Source organism: Sciurus vulgaris (assembly GCF_902686455.1).
Source record: "Sciurus vulgaris genome assembly, chromosome: 6".
Lineage (NCBI taxonomy): Eukaryota > Metazoa > Chordata > Mammalia > Rodentia > Sciuridae > Sciurus > Sciurus vulgaris.
In genome coordinates, this window is record NC_136466.1 from 91,140,661 (window position 1) to 91,162,323 (window position 21,663).

The window sequence follows — 21,663 nt, forward strand, 5'->3', positions numbered from 1 at the left end:
GTTTTTATTTAAGTCTTGTTTTTAGACATATGTGGTTATCTCAAGATTTAAATAGTATTATGGTTAGAAGAACTAAGGGAGTTAAATACAAATTCAGTATCTTTTGTTATAATGCTTCAGAGCTTTCTTAATTATGATTATAGATTTTCTCAACTTCCAACAATGGTAAAAATACTATGTTTTGCATGGGGCTAATGCAAGAGAAATAAAGTATTCTAGATATTTTTATAATAATGGTACTATTTTAACTCTACCTTTAGAAAGGATATATGTAGTTTTTCCCCAGCTACTTTACAGGTAACCCATATCCAATATTTTAATAGGTACTTAGTGCTTTTGGAGATACGAATTTTCAGGATTGATGCTTACATCAACAGATTATCTGCTCTTTTAGCTGGCTCTGGTTATCCATAGTCAAATACTATGTAATCACTGTGTCCTTTTTTTCTTATTTATAGTAAAATTCAAAAAGCATTAGTTGTTTTGTTCAGTTTTTGTTTTTCTGTGCCCCAGAGAAACAGAGACTTGTTGGTACAGATTTTATAGAAACTTGTTTTACTACAGTCTGATCTTTCATTACTTAAACTATTTGATATCCATGCTTTAGATAATTACAGAAATTACCTAATGGCATGAAGTAGTCGAATTGTGTAAGCTGAACCTGTATTGTACTCTAATTCTTGAAGAAATGTGGAGCTTCCTTTTAGAGAAAGTTTGCTATATAAGATCTAATACTTTAAGTCTGAGGTAAACTGTTGTATTGATGATCTCATATTCTTTGCAAGGGGAGAATTACCTTGCTAAACTAATAGTGAAAAATTGAAGAATAAACTATATAGTAACTAAATTCTTAAGAGATTGTGTGTGTATGTCTGTGTATGTTTTCCTACTATGATATAATTTACAAGAAATAAGAAGTACCATTTATTGAGTTTATATCTATATATCTATATCTCTATATATCTATTTATATATCTGTTTACCCACCACCCATTTCAAGTTACAGAACATTTCCCCAACCTAACTCCCTCCCTGAGCCTCTCAGTTGATTTTTCTCCCCTAACATCTCCCCAAAGGGAAACCACTGTTCTGACTTTAATCACTAACTAGTTTTGCCTAATTTTGAATTTCATATGAATGGAAAATTCATTTGTATTTGGCTATTTTCTTTCAACATTGTTTGTGAGATTCATTTTATTGTTATTTGTGGTTATAATTTTTAAAATTGCACTTTAGGAATATACTGTAATATATATTCCTTTTGCAGTTTATGGATATTTGGGTTCTTCCAGGTTTGGGCTAGCAGAGTAATGTCGTTATGGCCATCCTTGGACATCTTTTGGTGCATATAGAGTATATGCATGTTTTGATTAGTGCATCTTGCTGATAGTTTTCCAAAACATTGATATCACTTTATAATACATAGCACCAGCAATGTATGAGCTCTTAGTTTTTTCTTATTTATGGCATGAGTGACTTATTTATAATGAATTACTGTAACTTGTTATATTTTGTAGATACAAGTACATTTTTGGATATTTATACTACAAATATTTTCTCACATCTTTGGCTTGCCTTAGCATTCTCTTAAAAGTTATTTTTCATGAACATTTCTTAATTTTAAGGGTCTACTTTACCATTTTTAAATGGTTAATGCTTTATTGAGTTGTTTTTTTTTTTTTCATGTGGAGCTATTTTATTAAAAACTTACAGCATGCTTTCACAATCTGTGAAAGCTAAAGAAGACAAAATGCAGATTACAGAAATTTAACATTATCTTCTTTTGATTCTGTGTCACCTGTATATGTATACTGAATCAAGGACAAAAATGAGTTTGGTTCTACACATTTCATTTTTATTTCTTTTTGTCTGGTTTATGACATCATTAGTAAGCACGGCAGCAAAATAATCTGAGACAGAAGGGAGCATCAATCTTTGAGTTGTTTTAAGAAATCTGCTTACTCCAAGTTCGTGAAGATTTTCTTTACGTTTGATTTTAGAAATTTTATTGGTTACTTTTCATGTTTAGGTCTATTATTATTATTTTTTAAAATATTTTTTTTTGATGTTGATAGACCTTTATTTTATTCCTTCATTATATGTGATGCTGGGAATTGAACCCAGTGCCTCACACAAGCTAGGCAAGTGCTCTGCCACTGGGCCACAACATCAGCCCTGTGTCTATTATTTATCATAGTTTTTTTTTTCTGAATGTTGCAAGGGTCAAGGTTCATTTTTTGTCATATAGATATCTAATTTACTATGATGCCTCTGTCATAAATCAGCTAACTAAATATGTGAATCTTTTAGGGCTCCCTTACTTTTCCATTGGTGTGTGTTTATTTTTCTTATAACTTCATCTTTAACATTATGTATACTGACATTAAGATGTCCAATTTTTTTGTTCCTCAAATTTGTTTTAGTCATTGTAGGTCTCTTGCATTTCAATATAAATTGTCAGTTTCTACATATATACACAAAAGTCCTACTGAGGTCTTGGTAGAAATTATGTTGAATCTGTAGTTTAATTTTGGGAGAATTGACACAGTAACATTCTCTTGAATTTTTCTGTTGATGAATGTGGTTTATTTCTCAGTGTAATTATTCAGTATTAATCTCTTTATAGAGATTTACAACTTATAACCTAGAGGACTTTTGTACTTCTTGTTGGTTTTTTTATTCATTGTAAGGTGCTTTTTCTTGTACGTTAGCTCCATACATTTAGAACTGCAGTGATTTTTATATATTGACTCTAGCAACCTTGCTAAATTTACTTGTTCTTTGGAATAGTTTTGGGTTTTGTACAAACAAAATGTTTTGTAAATAATGTTTTACTTTTTTCTTCCCAATATTTGCCTATTAAATTTTCTGTCTTTTTTAATTAAAACATTGTAGTTGTACATTATGGTGGGGTTCATTTTGATAAAATCATATGTGCTTGAAATCTGATTTATTCCATTTCAGTCCCTGTTACCCGCCCTTTCCCTCCCTTCCTTCTCCCTCTTTCTCCTTTCTCCTATATTGATCTTCCTTTTGCTTGTTTATTTATTTTTGATTGGTACTTTTTACATATACATAAAGGTGGAATTCCCTGTGGTATATTTGTACATGCATAAAGCATGATTTTGTTAAATTTATTCTGCGTTTCCTACCCTTTCCTGTCCCCCGCTTCCTCTGGATCTCCTTCCACTGATCTTTCCTACATCTTTGTGATATTCATTACTCCCCCTTTTCCCTCATATTTTGCTCTGGCTTCCACATATGAGAGAAACATTTGACTCTTGATTTTCTGAGTATGTCTTATTTCACTTAGCATGTTGTTCTCCATTTCCATCCATTTACTGGCAAATGCCATAATTTCATTCTTCTTTATGGCTGAGTAACACTCCATTGTTTATACATACTACATTTTCTTTTTATACATACACAATGATATCCTTTGTAAATAATGCTTTACTTTTTTTTCTTCCCAATATTTACACATTAATTTTTTTTCTTACCTTATTGTACTCTCTAAAACTCTAATGCAATATTAAATAAAAGTAGTGATAATATTCTTGTCTTATTCTTACCTTAGGGTAGAAATTACTACCATTTCATTATTAAGTATGGTGTTTGCTATAGTTTTTTTTTTGGGGGGGGCAGGGGTGGACCTGGAATTGAATTCAAGGGGTACTTGACCACTGAGCCCCAGGCCTATTTTATATTTTATTTAAAGACAGGGTCTCACTGATGCTACAGATTTTTATAGGTTTTTTTTTTTTTTTTTTTTTTTTATCAGATTAAGGAAGTTCTCTCTTCTGAATTTGTTGAGAGGTTTGTTTTTTAATAATGATATGGAATTTTATCAAATGCTTTTTTGACATTTCTTAGAATGACCTTTTTAAAAATACTATTGATGTGATGGATTACATTAATTATCAATTATTAAAACAGCCTTACATTTTTAGAAGTAGCTCTACTTGGTCATGATATGTTATGCTTTTTATATATTGCTGCCATCATTTTGCTAATATGTTGCTTTTTATTTCATAAGGTCATTTCTATGTATTGGTATCTGTGTTCTTATTTTCTGAAAGCATTTGTATATGAGAATTACTATTTATTTCTTTACTGAAGGATTCACCATTGAGAAATTTTTAATTACAGGCTAAATTTCTTTAATATATATAGGCCTATTAAAATGTCATGTTTTTTTAGTATTGATGAATTGCAAAGAATTTTTCCATTGCATTTCAATTTCGAATTTATTGGCATAAAATTGTTAATTGTATCCTCTACCACCGAGTTACCTCCCTAACCCTCTTTATTTTATTTGAGGAGGGTCTCACTAAATGACCCAGGCTGGCCTAAAACTTGTGATCTTTCTGCCTCAGACTCCTGAGTGGCTGGGATTATGGATGTGCACTGCTGCACCTGGCTTCTTTATTATACTGTCTACATGTTAATATTTTTCTTTCTGTTATTTTCTTTGCTGTATTTCTTTGGATTTAATTCCCCCCACCCCCAACTTCTCCAGATATAATTATTCTTATAAGTACCCCATTAGATTTTATGTAGTGCCTTCATTGTCATTAATTTCAAAATGTTTTCTAATTTTCATTGGGATTTCTTCAACTGATTTTTTTTTATATGAAGCATTTTACAGAATATCTAATATGGCAGATTTTCTAGATATGTTTATTACCAATTTCAAGTTCAATTCTACTTAATCAGAACATACTTTGTCTGATTTTCAGTCTTGAAATTTGTTGAGGTTTGCTTTATGATCCAACATTTGGTCAAATTTGATAAGTGTTTCATGTGCACTTAGAAAGAATGTGTCTTCTGTAGTCATTGAGTGTAGTCTTTTTAATTACGTAATTTAAATCTAATTGTTTGTTTCAGTCTTCTTTCTTCTTACTGAATTTAATATGTGTCAGAATCTCCTGTGATTCTGACTTTGTCTACTTTTCATTTGTCAACTTTTGTTTTATGAATTCTGTGTCATTGGGTGTATACAAATGTAGAAGTGTGTATGTCAAATGCAGGTGAGAATCAGGGCTGAGTTCCATTTCCCTGGCATGTTGAAGATTGAACACCCCCAGAAATGCCAATAGGAAAGCAGAGAAAGCAAGTTTTATTTAAAGGATAGAACAGATGACTTCTCCACAGAGAAGGGGCCCCAGAGCTGCTTGTCTGAAGAAGTGGAGGTGTCCTGCCCCTTTTATACTTTTAGATTTCCTTGTTCTCATGCTCTCCCCTCCCCGCATCCTGTGTAGTGATTAGTGGCCAAAAGGTGGAGTGATCCAAGGGCAAGAACCAAACACCCAGGGGTCCAGGCAGGAAGGAAGGGGCCCAGGAGGCATTCATTAACAGCCCTTTGTAGGGAATAACAATTCCCTGGTGCCAGATATCCTTGACAATAAGTGAAGGAGGGAGAAGTGTCCTGAAGGTATTAACATTTTATTTCCTCCTGAATCAGCCACCATCTTTCTGACCTAATCATTCATTACCTACACTGACTTTTTCCTCAGTCCTCATTATCATTATGAAATATTCCACTTTATTTCTTAATATTTCCTGTTGTAAAGTCTACTTTGGTTACTTTCTTTTGGTAGTATTTACATAATCGATCAGTTTTAACATTGTATTTTAATTTTATTATTCCTGACTTGCCATCTTGGGAGTTTTAGACTTCAAAGTAGGTATAGCTAGTAAGGTGCTGCTAATAGAATGGGCAGTATATTCCTTTCCTGATCTGTAATTTTTGTCTTTTGGGCACAGAACTTATTGATAATTAAATAAAAATTTTCACTTCATCAGAGGTTACTCAATTTGTTGGGAGTGGGGAACCAGACTATGTATGAAACTAAAATTCTCTTCATCCTTCTCATTTTCTATTCTTTAGTGGTTGGCACAGGTGTACCAGTCTCAAGGAATGATGGGTGCTGCAGAAATGTGTTACAGAAAGAGTCTACAAGTGGCATCCCAGCAGGGAAGTTGGAGTGGGAAGCTCTCAAGTCTATTGAAACTAGCATTGCTCGCCTTAGAAATCTGTATGGTAAGATCATGTTTAATTATGTGATAAAAACCTGATTCTTTCATCCTTCTTTATTATCATAGCCTTTCACATAACATAGTTTTATTTCATGGAGTTCCCATTGTTTTATTGTCTTCTATTGTGGCCTCTTGGTGGACTTTGTATTTTGAACTCTTGAGAGATGAAAAAGTAACATAAAACTGGAGGCTACAATGAACATCATAACTATTTGGAAGAAAAACTAAGATTTAAAATTTAAAAGTTGAGATGAATGGATAAAGAAAATGTGGTACATATACACAGTGGAATATTACTCAGTCATAAAGAAGAATGAATTTATGGTATTTGCTGCTAAATGGATGGAACTGGAGACTATCATGCTAAGTGAAATAAGCCAATCGCCAAAAACCAAAGGCTGAATGTTCTCTCTGATATGTGGATGCTAACACACAATAAGGCCTCTGGAGGGAAGAATAGAAGTACTGTGGATTAGACTAAGGGGAATGAAGGGAAGTGGGGGATGGGAATAGGAAAACCAGTAGAATGAATCAGACATAACTTTCCTATGTTCATATATGAATATGCAACCAGTGTAACTCCACATCATGTACAACTACAAGAATGTGAGGAAGTTATACTCCATGTATGTATAATATGTCAAATTATATTCTGCTGTCATGTATAAGTAAGAAGAACAAATAAAAAATAAAAACTAAAATTTTTCAAAATTAAAACGTTGAATTATAGCAGAATATACATTTTTATTTCTTGGTTGATTTAAAATAGAATTAAATTCAGCTATTCATCTGTGACAAAAATGACAATAATTTAACATTTTAGTAATTTCTCAATTTGGCTCTTTCTTTTTAAATATTTTCCTATTACTTAAAATGTTTACCTTCATCAAAGAGAAATACAAAAAGTGAAACAAAATGTCACCACCCAAGTAACTTTTGCTGACATTTAAAAAATAAGAGCAATATAGATAAGAGAATGAAAAGACAAGGTAGAAACTGGGAGAAGAGATTTGCAAATGATACATCTGATAAGACTTATAACAAGAATACATAAAGAGATCCAAGATGGCGGACTAGAGGGAGGCTGCATTCCTTGTCGCTCCGTAACTCCGGTTTCAAGCAGAGGGTATCTTTCTCAGTGAGGCAGTTTTTGCTGCTTATCGATCCCCGGGTGCTTATCCCATTTGTCTGCTGTGATGACCTACAGTCTTCCAGCATATCGTCGCCTTTTTTGAGAGCAGATGGCTCACTGTCAGGCGCCTATCACCCGCCATTTGCCTGCCTCTCGCCTGTCCAGCGCCTGCCTTACACCTATCCATCACCCAACGCGGGAGGTTCACCTCCCGATCGTCTGACAACAGTCAACAAACTGATCGCTGACCGCCAGTAGAGCACCAGCTGCCTGCTGTTGCCTGGATGTTCACTGTTACAGTACCTGCAGGTTTGATTACATGTGGCTGTGGCCATTTTGAGACAACAGCCAGGCCCCGTAGGACCCCTGGCCTGACTGACTGAGCCTTGTCTCCAGGATACCTCAGCCCAACCAATCACTCCCTGCCTCTGGGGCCCTCATATTGACTGACTACTCCCTGCCGCCAGGACCCCCAGACCAACTGACCGCGCCCTATCACCGGGACCCCAGACCAACTGATTGCACCCAGCCTCCAGGATCCCACAACCACACCAAACACACCAGACCTCCAGGACCCCTGCCTGACCAACCGCATCCCGTCACCAGGACCTCCAGCTGACCATGTCCACCCCTGAGCTGCAGCTCCCCATTTGCCAACACATTTTGAAACCAGAGCGGCCATCTTGGATAATCCTGGAAGCCAGAGCTCCGATCTTTGGGTGGGGCAAATCCCATCCTGCAACACCTGCTGGAGGCTTGAAGCTCATTGTCAGGTTCTCTCATGCATCAGGCTACTGAACACTGGGAGGTTTCATTACTATATGACAGTTATACGGTAGATTTTCTTTTTTCTCCTTTTTAAAAAATTTAAGTTTTTATTTCTTTACTTTTCTTGCTCTCTTTTCCTTTTGTTTACCTGTTCCCTCAGAGTCTCTTTCTCCCTCTTTTGCATGCTAACATCCGATTTCTTTTAATTACACTCTCACCCTTTCTATTTTCTAGAACTTCTGTATATTCTTTTCTTATCCTGTTAACAACCACATTCTACATCCCTCTGCATTCTCTTTGTCCTCCATTAGAAACTGCAGACTTTATTGCAAACCTGTTTGTTTTACCGAAGATAATATTTGAACTCATTTTGTTTATTATGACAATTTTGTTATTGTCCCCATAGGGGCTATTTGGTCTAGGATTGCATAGTGTTTGATTTGGGCACTGCTAATATTGATCTCCCCTTAAAGAAAGGGTTTTGGAAACCTATAGGGCCACTATAAGCCTATCGGGGAAAATCTGCAATACCCCAGATCTGCACTGCTAGAGGGGAAGATACATGAACAACATGAAAAAACAAGGGAAGAAAATGATCCAAACAAATCTAGATTCTATATTAATAGAATCCAATGACAGTATGTTAGAAGAAATGTCAGAAAAGGACTTCAGATTATATATGATTAAGATGATTCATGAAGCAAAGGATGAGATAAGAGAGCAAATGTAGGCAATGAATGATAATACCAATAAGCTGAAAGACACCTGCAGGAAGCAAAAGATCATTTCAACAAAGAGATAGAAATTCTCAAAAAAAAACCAAATGGAAATCCTTGAAATGAAGGAGACAATAAACCAAATAAAAAACTCAATGGAAAACATCACCAAAAGACTAGACCACTTGGAAGACAGAACCTCAGACAATAAAGACAAAATATTTAATCTTGAAAATAAAGTTGCCCAAACAGAGAAGATGGTAAGAAATCATGAACAGAATCTCCAAGAACTATGGGACATCATGAAAAGACCAAATTTAAGAATTATTGGGATTGAGGAAGGAAGGCACAGAGATACAAACCAAAGGAATGAACAATCTATTCAATGAAATAATATCAGAAAATTTCCCAAACCTGAAGAATGAAATGGAAAATCAAATACAAGAGGCTTACAGAACACCAAATGCACAGAATCACAACAGATCTACACCAAGGCACATTATAATGAAAATGCCTAACATTCAAAATAAAGATAGGATTTTGAAGACTGCGAGAGAAAAACATCAGATTACATATAGGGGGAGACCAATACGGATAGCAGCTGACTTCTCAACCCAGTCTCTAAAAGCTCGAAGGGCCTGGACCAACATATTTCAAGCTCTGAAAGAACATGGTTGCCAACCAAGAATCCTATACCCAGCAAAACTAACCTTCAGATTTGAAGATGAAATAAAATCCTTCCATGATAAACAAAAGTTAAAAGAATTTACAAATAGAAAGCCTGCACTGCAGAATGTTCTCAACAAAATATTCCATGAGGAGGAAATGAAAAAAAAACAATGTAGGTCAGCAAAGGGAGGAACTACCTTAGAGAAAAACCACTCAAAGGAGAAACCAAGCCAACTTAAAAACCAAAGATAAGCCAAATGACTGGGAATACAAATCATATCTCAATAATAACCCTGAACGTTAATGGCCTAAACTCATCAATCAAAAGACATAGGCTGGCAGAATGGGTTAAAAAGAAAGACCCAACAATATGCTGCCTGCAAGAGACTCATCTCATAGAAAAAAAAGACATCCACAAACTAAAGATGAAAGGATGGGAAAAAAAAACCTACCACGCACATGGACTCAGTAAAAAAGCAGGGGTTTCCATCCTTACATCAGATAATGTGGACTTCAAGCCAAAGTTAGTCAGAAGGGATAAAGAAGGACATTTCATACTGCTTAAGGGAACCATAAATCAGGAAGACATAACGATAGTAAATATTTATGCCCCAAACAATGGTGCATCCCTGTACATCAAACAAATCCTCAATTTCAGGAATCATATAGACCATAACACAATAATTCTGGGTGACTTTAACGCACCGCTGTCACCACTAGATAGATCTTCCAAACAAAATCCAACCAAAGAAACCATAGAACTCAATAACACAATCAATAACCTAGACTTAATAGACATATATAGAATATTCCATCCATCAACGAGCAGATTCACTTTCTTCTCAGCAGCACATGGAACCTTCTTGAAAATAGACCATATGTTATCCCACAAAGCAGCCCTTAGGAAATGCAAAAAATAGAGATACTGCCTTGTGTTCTATCAGATCATAGTGGACTGAGAGTAGAAATCAATCTGCCTTGTGTTAGATCATAATGGACTGAGAGTAGAAAGAATGACAAAATAAAAAACAGAAATTACTCCAACACCTGGAAACTAAATAATGTGCTATTGAATGAAACATGGAAAACAAAAAACATTAGGGAGGAGATTAAAAAATTCTTAGAGGTCAATGAGAATGAAGATACAACATATCAAAATCTCTGGGACACTATGAAAGCGGTATTAAGAGGAAAATTCATTGCATGGAGCGCATTCCAGAGAAGAATGAAAAATCAACAACTAAATGACCTAACATTACAGCTCAAAGCCCTAGAAAAAGAAGAACAGAATAACAGCAAAAGTAGTAGAAGACAGGAAATAATTAAAATCAGAGCTGAAATCAATGAAATTGAAACGAAAGAAACAATTCAAAAAATTGACAAAACAAAAAGTTGGTTCTTTGAGAAAGTAAACAAAACAGACAAACCCTTAGCCACACTAACAAAGAGAAGGAGAGAAAAGACTCAAATTACTAAAATACATGATACAAAAGGAAATATCACGACAGACACCACTGAGATACAGAACATAATGAGAAACTACTTTGAAAATCTGTATTCCAACAAAATAGAAACTACCGAAGACATTGACAAATTTCTAGAGACATATGCTCCTCTTAAACTGAACCAGGAGGACATACACAATTTAAACAGATCAATATCAAGCAATGAAATAGAAGAAGCCATTAAAAACCTACCATCCAAGAAAAGCCCAGGACCAGACAGATTCTCAGCTGAGTTCTACAAGACCTTCAAAGAAAACTCATTCCAATTCTTCTCAAAGTATTCCAGGAAATAGAAAAGGAGGGTACCCTACTGAACTCATTCTATGAAGCTAATATCACCCTCATACCCAAACCAGGAAAAGACACATCAAGGAAAGAAAATTTTAGACCAATATCCTTGATGAATATAGATGCAAAGATCCTTAACAAAATATTGGCAAAATGTATCCAAAAACATATTAAGAAAATTGTGCACCACAATCAAGTGGGGTTCAGCCCTGGAATGCAAGGATGGTTCAACATTCGTAAATCAATAAATGTAATCCATAAAAAAAAAAAAGAATACATAAAGAACTCTGAAAACTCAACATTTAGAAATGTATATGAAGTTTGAAACTTAGTTAATCATGATGTACTAATGTTGATTTCCTGAGTTTTGACTAATATACCATGTGATGAAGTATCTTAATGTTAGGCGTGAAACTGGGTAAGAGTAGCATGGCAACTCTCTGTACTATTTCTACAACTTTTCTGTAAATTTTAAAAATGCTTTTATTAGTACAGTATAGTTATACATAATAATTGGGTTCATTTTGACATTATCATACATGCATGAAGTTTAATTTGCTCCATTTCAGTCTCCATTACTCCTCTTTCCCTCCCATCCTTCCTCTTATTCCCTTCTCCTACTCTACTGATCTTTCTTCTAATTATTTATTTATTTTTAATTGGCACTTTATGGGTATACATGTACATAGCTTAATTTTGTCAAATTCATTCTGCATTTCCTCCCCTTCTCTATCCCTTCTCCCCCCCATCAATCTCCTTTTACTGTACTAATCTTCCCTCTATCCTTATGAAATCCACCCTTTTTTATCTTATTTTGTTCCGTCTTTACCATGTGAAAGAAAACATTTGACCCTTGATTTTCCTGAGTCTGACTTTTTTCACTTAGCATCATGTTCTCCATTTTATCCATTTATCAGCAAATGCCATAATTTCATTCTTTATGGCTCAGTATAACTCCATTATTTATATATGCCACATTGTCTTAATCATTTCATCTGTTGAAGGATACCTGTGCTGGCTCCATAACTTGACTATTATGAATTGTGCTGCTATAAACATTTTTATGCCTGTATCACTATAGTATGCTGATTTTAATTCTTTCAGATTAATACTGAGGAGTGGGATAGCTAAGTCATATGGTGGTTCTATTTCTATTCTTTTAAGAAATCTCCATACCAATTTCTAAAGTGTTTGTACTAATTTATAGTCCCATCAATAATGTATCAGTGTACTTTCCCCCCACATCCTCACCAGCATTATTATTTGTATTCGTGATGAGTACCATTCTAACTGGAGTGAGATAAAATCTCATATAGTTCTGATTTGCATTTCCCTGATTTCTAGAGATGTTGAACATTCTTAAATATATTTGTTGGCCATTTTTGTTTCTTCCTTTGTTTAGTTCTTTTGCCCTTTTATTGATTGGATTATTATTTTTTTATGTTAAGTTTTTGAGTGCTTTATGTATTCTGGGTATTTACCACCTGTCTCTTTAAAAAAATTTTTTTTAATTTGTTCTAATTAGTTATACATGACAGTAGAATTTGACATTCTTTAAGAGGAATTTCTGGTAACTTGTGACTTGATATCCTATTTTCTGATACCAATTTAGGTATATTAATCTGAAAGTTATGTGCTTTTAGGGATAGTTCTTCAAGATACATGTTTAAGCAGGGGTGAAGGTGAGCTGCAGAATATTACGTGTAATACAATTCTATTTGAATGCATATGTGGTATATATATATATATATCTGAATGTGCCATGTGCCTTTGTGTACATAACAGAAGCACATAGAAAGATATAATTATGTGGAAATATACATAAGGAAATGTATTGGCAGTTACATTAGATAATAGTACTGGTGCTTTTAAAGTGTGGCAGAGCATAGTTTTCATTTCATATCTTTTGAGAGTGTTTGAATTTTTTTATTATATGCACATTATTTTTGTAATTAAAAGATAAACCTTCATTCCTTATGTTTTGGGTGTTTAGAAGAGATTTTCATAGGTCTGAATTAACTCTTGCTTTTGCCTTAGTAATTATGTGAATGTGATTTATTTACTTTAGGTATTTTAACAAAGAGATATAAGAAATAGAATATCATTTTGGCTTTGGCACCATTACTGTAGACTATATCCAGGAACTCCTTAGGTCAGAGGCCATGTTTTACACTTATCTGCTTGCTTTACTACTGCCCTATACATAGGAAGTTCCCAGTAAATACATTTTAAATGTATGCATAATTAATAATATGGTCAAACTGGAGGATACTCAGGTGGAAAGGAGTAGTGTTGGTAATAGTAATTATAAATCACCCCCAATTTTATTTTGTTTGTCCATATTTGTTTTTAAAAAAAGGTTTTTAATACATTGGAAAACTGGTAAGCTGTGGAAGCCACACATAGTATCTGTAATATGTTCTTGAATGCATGAACTGGAGAAGCAGATACTCTTTTAACCTAACTTAATATTTATAAATGTTATTCAGTTATTTTTAAGGCTAAGAAATTAAATCTGATCTGGAGTAAAACAAATTAATAATATTTATAGTGATAGCAATTCATATAGCATTTAGTCTGGGCTAGGCACTTTACAAATGCTTTCCATATTAACTTTTCTGATAGTCATAATAACCCTATTTTACAGATAAGCAAATTAGCTTGGAGTTTAGTAATACCCATTTATACTTTCCCCTACCACACTAGTGCCACCAGAAAAGTATTTTCTGTAAAAGCCTTTATTTTGTTTGTATCAGTTACTACCTATTAAACCTTTAGCCAGTTGAAGTATTCAGAGCTCTTTTCGTTTTATATTAGTGAAGATAATAATATCTACTTCACCGTCTTATAGGATTGTTGTAAATTTCAAATGAAATAACATTTACTAATGCCTTTATAAATTGTTAAAGCACTAGCCAAATCTAAAAAGATTTTAACAAGATTTAAAACTTGTTAAATATTTAAAGATTTGACATTCAGGAGTTATTTTAAAGGAATGACGGTGATGCCATGTTTTTATGGTAAATAACTGGCAGTGTGAGGAGAATGTATACTGTTTATGGTAGACTATTATATGTGTGATAATATGTGAACAGGATTCTAAACTAAAGGCTGTCTAAGATACTAGCTATCAGATTCCGAAGTGAGATATCAGATCAAGATACCAATTTTTGAAACAAGATTAACCTATAAGGAAAATACAAAAGCACCCAAAGAGGGAAATTGAGAAGGATTTGTGAAGAAATTTCTTTGGTTAGAGTTGTTGCCTCCCATTTTTCTCCCTGGCACATTTCCACAGATAGACACACACTAAGGTAAAGAAGGGCTGTATCCAGTGGGAGTTGCTTTGCTGTGTGTTCTTTTGAGGCCCTATAGGCCTCAAGCATATGGATGGGCAACTGACACAGGTTTCAGAGGCTATGGCTCTCAGTGTAAGGTGTTAAGAGAAAAGAGAGTTGCTAGAGTTTTGGAAAATGACTGCTTGCTTCTGAGAGAGTAGTCACCAGTCGATGAATTCTCCATAGGGGTAGGCATATCTGTGGACAGGAAGGAAGAAGTGAAGAATATTGCTCAGATGGAATCAGCATCTAAACCCTGAGTTTATTAGGTCTAGAAATGAGTGATTTCCAGGTGTGAGAGTGGACTGGCACAGGAGTTAACATAGATCCTGTTGGGTAGTGCCACCTTGAAGGGTTAAGGGGAGGCAGAAAGGCATCTAGAGGTTTCCACATTGCTAAAGGATATGGAGTAAGAGGAATATAATACAGATGGTCCTGGACTTAAGATTTCTTTTTCTTTCTTTCTTTTTTTTTTTTTTTTTTTTTTTTCCACTACTGAGGATTGAACCCAGGGCCTTGTGCTTGTGAGGCAAGCACTCTACCAACTGAGTTATAGCCCCAGCCCATGATTTCTTAACTGTAATGACTTTAATGATTTCTTTAACTTTTAACACACACACACACACACACACACACATACACAGAGCTTCCACACTATTGAACTTCAAAATTCAAAAATGTGGGTGAAACTGCACTAATATTTTTAAATTTTTTATCCTTTCTGGACTAGTGGCATGCAGTATATACTTCCTCTTGATACTGAGCAGCAGCAGCAAGCTGCATCTCATTTAGCCACACACTCATGAAAGTAAACAACCAATATTCCAGTGTACTGTGTTGTTAAGCTATAATGTTTGGCAGGTTAGGTGTATTTTTGGCTTTTGATATTTTCAATTTACAGTGAAGTTATTAGAGCATAGTCCCATCATTAGTCAAGAAAAATCTGTACATTTACCCAGGTTAGTGCAACTATAGATGAGTAGGTCCTATGTTCTTGGACATATGTTCCATGCAGTCACACAGGGTTCCACATTTGGTTTAATGTTCTGTAGTCACCATTTGAAATCCTTAATTATTGAACAAAGGATCCTATACTTCTTTTCCACTGGGCCCCCCAAGTTATGCAGGGAACCTGCAGATGAGTAACTACCCATTAAGTTTGGAGTCTCTGATAAAGCCAGCATGAGAAGAAGTGCTCTAAAAAAATCCATCAGGCCTGGAGAACTTAATACCATCTTGTTATGGTTCCAATGAAATAAACTTCTGAAATTTACATAGGGACCTGAAACTATCAGTAGCAGAGATGGGAGTGTTGTGGGAAAGGGACAAACCATCTACTGTTGCCTGTAACTATAGCCTAGCCTGGGAACTGAGGGGAATAGGGAGAGGAATAGAGTTATTACCTTTGCATGAAGATCAGATTGTTGGAAACTGAAGGATATTGTAATTGGAACCTTATTTGTGAATGAATGTAAGGAAAATGCTGATGTAAGAGTAATGAGACCTATTCTAATTTTTATCTAACCCAGAGAAAATGTCTCCTTCAAATAGTAAGTTTTAAAAAGATGGGGAAAATAAAAATAAAAGTGCATTCTGAATCACATTATTTAGTATACTTATTATAAATAGTATCCTTATCCTTATATAATTATCTTTGGGCTAACTTTATAGAATATTGTATATAATTGCTTAGAATTCTGTGCATTACTAAAAGTACCAGTGTAGTTTTATGTTACTAGTTTTAAAAAAGCTGTTAAAAGTAATTTTATTGTATATGCCTTGCCTTATTTCTTTGTTAGGTACACTCAAGGTTCCACTGCTCCCATATTTCTATAAGACGCTTCATGACCTCTTTTCTCTTTTTTCAAATTCATTAGGTTTCCTCTTCCTTGATTATACAAATTACTGTTGCCAACACTACACTCAGAATATTGCCCTAACATTTTTTTTCTTACAATTTAGTGTTTAAAGTAGACTGTGTATTGACTCATATATACTTTATTAAAATGTGAAGTGGACTAGATATTGACTCATTATATTGACTTTATTCAAATGTATATAATGGATACCTGTAATTAAATCTTGGTTATAATTTGAGATTTTTAATGAAAAAAATTTTAGTGTATTTTTTCTTATGTAATTTAGTTAGCATTTATTTTCAGTTACTATTTCTTGTGAGTTTGAGTATATTTTTGAGTCAGTACATATTATAAAACTAGTTGTATCCCAAGTTATGTACATAAACATTTCTCCTATAGGTAATTTTTTTTAAGTTTTCAATATTGATAACTTTGTTTTAATTTTTTCTCTCTGATCTGTTTTTTATTTCTATATTGTGATTTTTATTAAAATATTTCAATTCAGGTTTCCTTTCTCCTTAGATAATTTTGAAGTATGGAACTTTATATTTATCACAGTTGTTAAAGAATTAATGTTAAATTTTTTGTTTATTTAGTGGATCAAAGGCTTACTAACAGATTTTACTCACCTTGATAATATAATGCTACATTTTCTTTTAACAAATATGTCAGCATTTTAAAAATGATGCCTCCTTTTAAAGTCCCTTTTCTATCTCGGTCTACTCTGTTTTATCACTCCTTAAAGGCAGGAATTAGATCTTACATTATTTTTTAATAATTACTTTGAATTTTATACTTTAAGTATGTCAGAAACATTTATATTGTTACAGGCAAATGTTTCCAGTGATCACTGGCCATCTTTGGTTCAAGAGGCTACAACTGAGGCCTTAAAACTTTGTTTCTGTCCACTAGCTATTCTTTTACAAGCTTTGTTACAATTCCACCGCAAAATGGGAGCAAGGTATGAAGTTTTTTGTTTTTTGTTTGTTTGTTTTTGTTTTTGTTTTTTTTTACCTTGGAAATGCTTTCTTCACTTAAAAACCTTCTAAGAAACAATCAAGGAAAGATTTATAATTAACTTAATGAACTAGTTTAACAAACTGTGGGGTTATTATCATACCTCTACTCTAGAATGTCTGGTTCTAGTAATCTGGTAAAGGGGAAAATAAAATTTCATATTTCTTTAAAAAGTAATTTGGTACATAGATACAAATATGAGGTTTGGCATCATAGCATTTCAAATGAAATGGTCCTTAGGGTCTTTCTGTGCTCTTTTAGGATGAGCCAAGAATGTTTTGTACATTCTATAAATAAAATCAGAAAAACTCAAGTTCAAGGCTACATTAATAGAAGTGTTTGCTAGTACAGTAAAGTATGGAAAAAAGTCATATATATTGAAAAGGCTGACATATCTTTTGTAAATAGCATAGTTTCATATCTGGCAAATCCAAAAGCTGCTCAAATTAAAATATAAAAACTCTAGCAAAAGTTTTTATTGGTGATCAGGGATAGGGGCAAAAAAAAAAAAAGTGAAGAAAATTATTTAGAGGTAATATAGGTGAAAAAATAGTCAAGAGTATTTTAAAATTATTAAAATAACATCTTAAAATAACATCTTATTTTTGACCATTTTCTGTGTGACTCATTTCACCAAGAAATGTTTTAGTGTGTGAACTTCCTAATGAGCTCTTTCTGCTGGCACACACTGTGGGCAACTTACACTTAATTTTAATATTCTCAAACCAGCCCAAATAAACGTCCAGTCCAAGAAAAAAGTGTGTTTGGTATATGATCCCTGTGCCAAAGCTTCTTCAAGACAAGTTCTTTAGTTCCTGTTTCAAACCATTTGCTACCTGTAAGATTCTTCTACTTCATGTTAATGAATTAGGAAAAAAATTAAACTGTAACTGTAATTCCACATTATTGTAGGAGTTCATATATTGTAAAATCCTCAAAAACATATATTAAATGCCCGATATTACACACTTAACCTCTAGTGTAGATATTAAATATTTCTTGTTATACTATATTATTTATTTATTTTTCTGCCTACTTTCAGGAAAGATAAGAGATACCTCACCCAGAAGTATTCATAAAATAAGGATTTTCTCCCCATACTATTTGGAATGAGCTTTAATTTGCTTATCTGCAGTGGAAATAATAACAGCAACCCACCTAATAAGGTTGTGAATATTAAATACAACCACTTGTGTAAAACATATAGTGCATTATGAAATACCTAGTGCATTATAAGTACTTAGTAAATATCAGTCATTGTTATTAATTTTTATCTGAATAAAAAATCACAAAGTAATCATGTGTGACATCTGCAAAAGAATGAGAAAAATGAGGATGTGAGTGAGACTATTATATGAAATATCTCCTGTTAATTTATATGCTTTGAACTTAACATAAATATCTTTTTCCCAGAGAGACACGGCGACTTTTGGAGAGAGTAGTATATCAACCAGGATATCCAAAATCTATTGTATCAGCTGCTCGTTGGTACCTACTGAGACACCTCTATGCCAAAAATGACTATGAGCTTATTGATGTAAGGCTTTGATTTTATTTAAAATATTTCATCTTGAACTTAAGAGCTTTAGTAAGGTTGTTTTTGAAAATTAGTCTACTTTATGATGGATTTTTTAAAAAAGGAACCACATAATTCTTTGGCTAATTGATTACTACAGTGTTTCTATTGTGGCATTCACTGAAAGTAGAGAAACAATTCTGCAAATATATAATTTGAAGGTTAAATAAGTAGTTTGCATTTTACCATGTGTTAGTTATAAAATTCCCATTTTAGTATTATAATATTAAAAGCTAGGGTTTTTGACAAAAATAGCAGGATTTTTTTTTTTTTTTTGTAGTGCTGGGGACCAAACCCAGGGCCTTATGCTTGCAAGGCAAGCACTCTACCAACTGAGCAGCCCCAATTGCAGAATTTTTAAGGCTGTGTTTAAAAATAGGTTATTGTAAATTCAACCTGTGTGTGTGTAAGATGTCAAATTTTCTTTGACCATACCCAGAATCCAAACTAATAGGAGGTATTGATAGTCATTGGTTTAAAACATTGGAATCATGATCAGTTGTGACATATTTTCTAAATAATTGGATACTAACTATAGGTGGCAAGAGGTTTCAGTTTTTTATTTCCTGTAATAAATTTAACAGATTCATCACTATCCTCGTATATCTGACAATGTATTCTTTTTTTTTTTTTTGGTACTGGGGAGTGAATCCAGGGCCACTCAACCACTGAGCCCCATTGTCAGCCCTTTTTTGTATTTTATTTAGAGACAGTGTCTCACTGAGTTACTTAGGGCCTCACTAAGTTGCTGAGGCTGACTCTGAACTCAAGATTCTCCTGTCTCAGCCTCCTGAGCCTTGGAGATTATAGGTATGTGCCACCATGCCTGGCGATATATTCTTAGAAGCTTTGTTACATGAAAGAGCAGAGTAGAATTTTAGGGAGCTCGTCTGATTATCAGTATTTTATTCGTGAACCAAAAAACATTGCAAGTTTAAAAACCATTCATCAGATATACTGAGGTGTACAAAAAGTTGAGAGGTGCAGATCTAAAGTCTATATCTAGTGAAATTTATAGCAGTACGTGTGTGTCCATTGAAACTCAACCTGAGGCGGTTCCAAGAATCAGCATTTTCTTTCTTTTTTTTTTTTTTTTGCCAGAAAGGGATGACTTAACTATACTCCCTTTCTTTACTTTTGCTTTATCTTTAGAAATGAATGGATAAAATGTTTTATCCAAAAGCCAGTCTAAATAAAAACACCAGAGTACTAAGTCAAAGAAAAAAAGATTTGTGAGTTGGTATGGATATTCTATTAACATTGATTTGTCCACCTATATTTCTCTTTTCCTGGGCTAGGAGTATGACACATCCTTTACATCCTGTTTAATCCAGAATTTCTCAACCTCAGCACTATTGATTAAGATTTTGGACTGGATAATTCTTTGTTAGTGATGGGTGCCATCCTTACAAAGTTGGATGTTTAGTAGCACCCCTGGCCTCTAACCACTAGATGCCAGTAGCACTGTCTTCCTCCCTGTTACCCTTATTGCACCAGGCAAAAATGTTTTCTAGATATTGTCAGATGATCCTTTGGGTATAGTCACCTATGGTTGAGAACCATTGGTCTAAACTATAGTAATCCATTCTCCTAATATGCCATGTAGAATAATAAAAAGAATAGACAGAGGTTCTAGGTGCTGCTTGTTTATTTTTATGGTTATTGAAATGTAGGCATATAGGTAGATTAGATAGGGTTAAAGGTAGTAGAATCTAATGGAATACTCACATGATCTTTGAAAAAATTGTTTTGCTTTTCCTTCCCTTTTCTACAAAATGTATGCGATAATATTTACTCCTCATGGAATGGCTCTGCTGTCTAAGTATATAAAAAGATGTATCTTAAATTCTTTTGAAAAAGGAGGAGTACATAATAATGGAAAGCGTTAAAATACTTACAACTTCAGCCAACAATTTTAAAAAAAAAAGTGAAACTAATGAAAACCTTTTTCATTTTCAACAGGCAAATATTGTTTGCCTTTTGATTAACTATACAGTATTTAAAAAGTACTAAAAAAAGCAATGCTTGGAGAAAGGTATTATAATCAACGTATTACAAACCAAAAAGGTAGACTATATGTGGATTTTGAGAGATAGTTTACCATGTGTTTCTAAAGATCCTGTGAACAGGGGATCTAACTACTCTGTTCCAGATTATGATTTTAAGATTTTTATGCAGTGAACAGACTTGGGAGACAAAGATAATGTCTCCCTCCTGAGCAAATGATAGGCACTACTTAACTACATTAAACTTCCATTATAAAAAGGTTTGAATCTCCTAGGCTCAGGGCCTCCTCTTGTTATGCAACTCACTATGTAGGTGGGAAATTCTGTGTATCCATTTACGTCACCCTTGTGAGGCTTAGAGGGCAAAGGGAATGGATATGAATGTGTTGATGCTCATGCCACTTAATGTTATCATTAGTAATGAAGACCTTTGTCTTTGAACTAAGAGTCCTGCATCTTTTGGCAATGTCATGAAACAGTGGCAGGCTATGTTGTTAGCTTCTCAGATCCTGCAGTGTTTGACAGTGAACAACCAAAAAATATTTTAGGAATTGGATGGTCAGCTGGAATTGAATCTCCTTGTTTGAGGACTTTGAAAATCATGGAAAAATTCTTGATAAAATCTAGGGCCTAGATTCTAAGCTGTGACTTTAATGACTTTAATGAGGACCAGTGTTATTTGGACAGTTCTATACATAACGTGGTCTTTTGGGGTAGGATTAGAGGTGACAGGAATGTCAACCAAGCCAC

At 33.9% G+C, this 21,663-nt stretch overlaps 1 protein-coding gene across 6 annotated transcripts in view; it reads left to right on the forward strand.

The window, feature by feature from the left end:
* The window catches only part of SKIC3 (SKI3 subunit of superkiller complex), a 101,014-nt gene that overhangs the window by 75,020 nt on the left and 4,331 nt on the right, over positions 1 to 21,663 (forward strand). For all 6 annotated transcript variants that reach the window (XM_079146007.1, XM_079146004.1, XM_079146005.1 and 3 more), the window contains 3 exons: positions 5,891 to 6,043; positions 17,145 to 17,275; positions 18,745 to 18,868. In XM_079146007.1, coding sequence (XP_079002133.1) covers positions 5,891 to 6,043; positions 17,145 to 17,275; positions 18,745 to 18,868 — 408 coding nt within the window. The remainder of the gene's footprint in view (positions 1 to 5,890; positions 6,044 to 17,144; positions 17,276 to 18,744; positions 18,869 to 21,663) is intronic.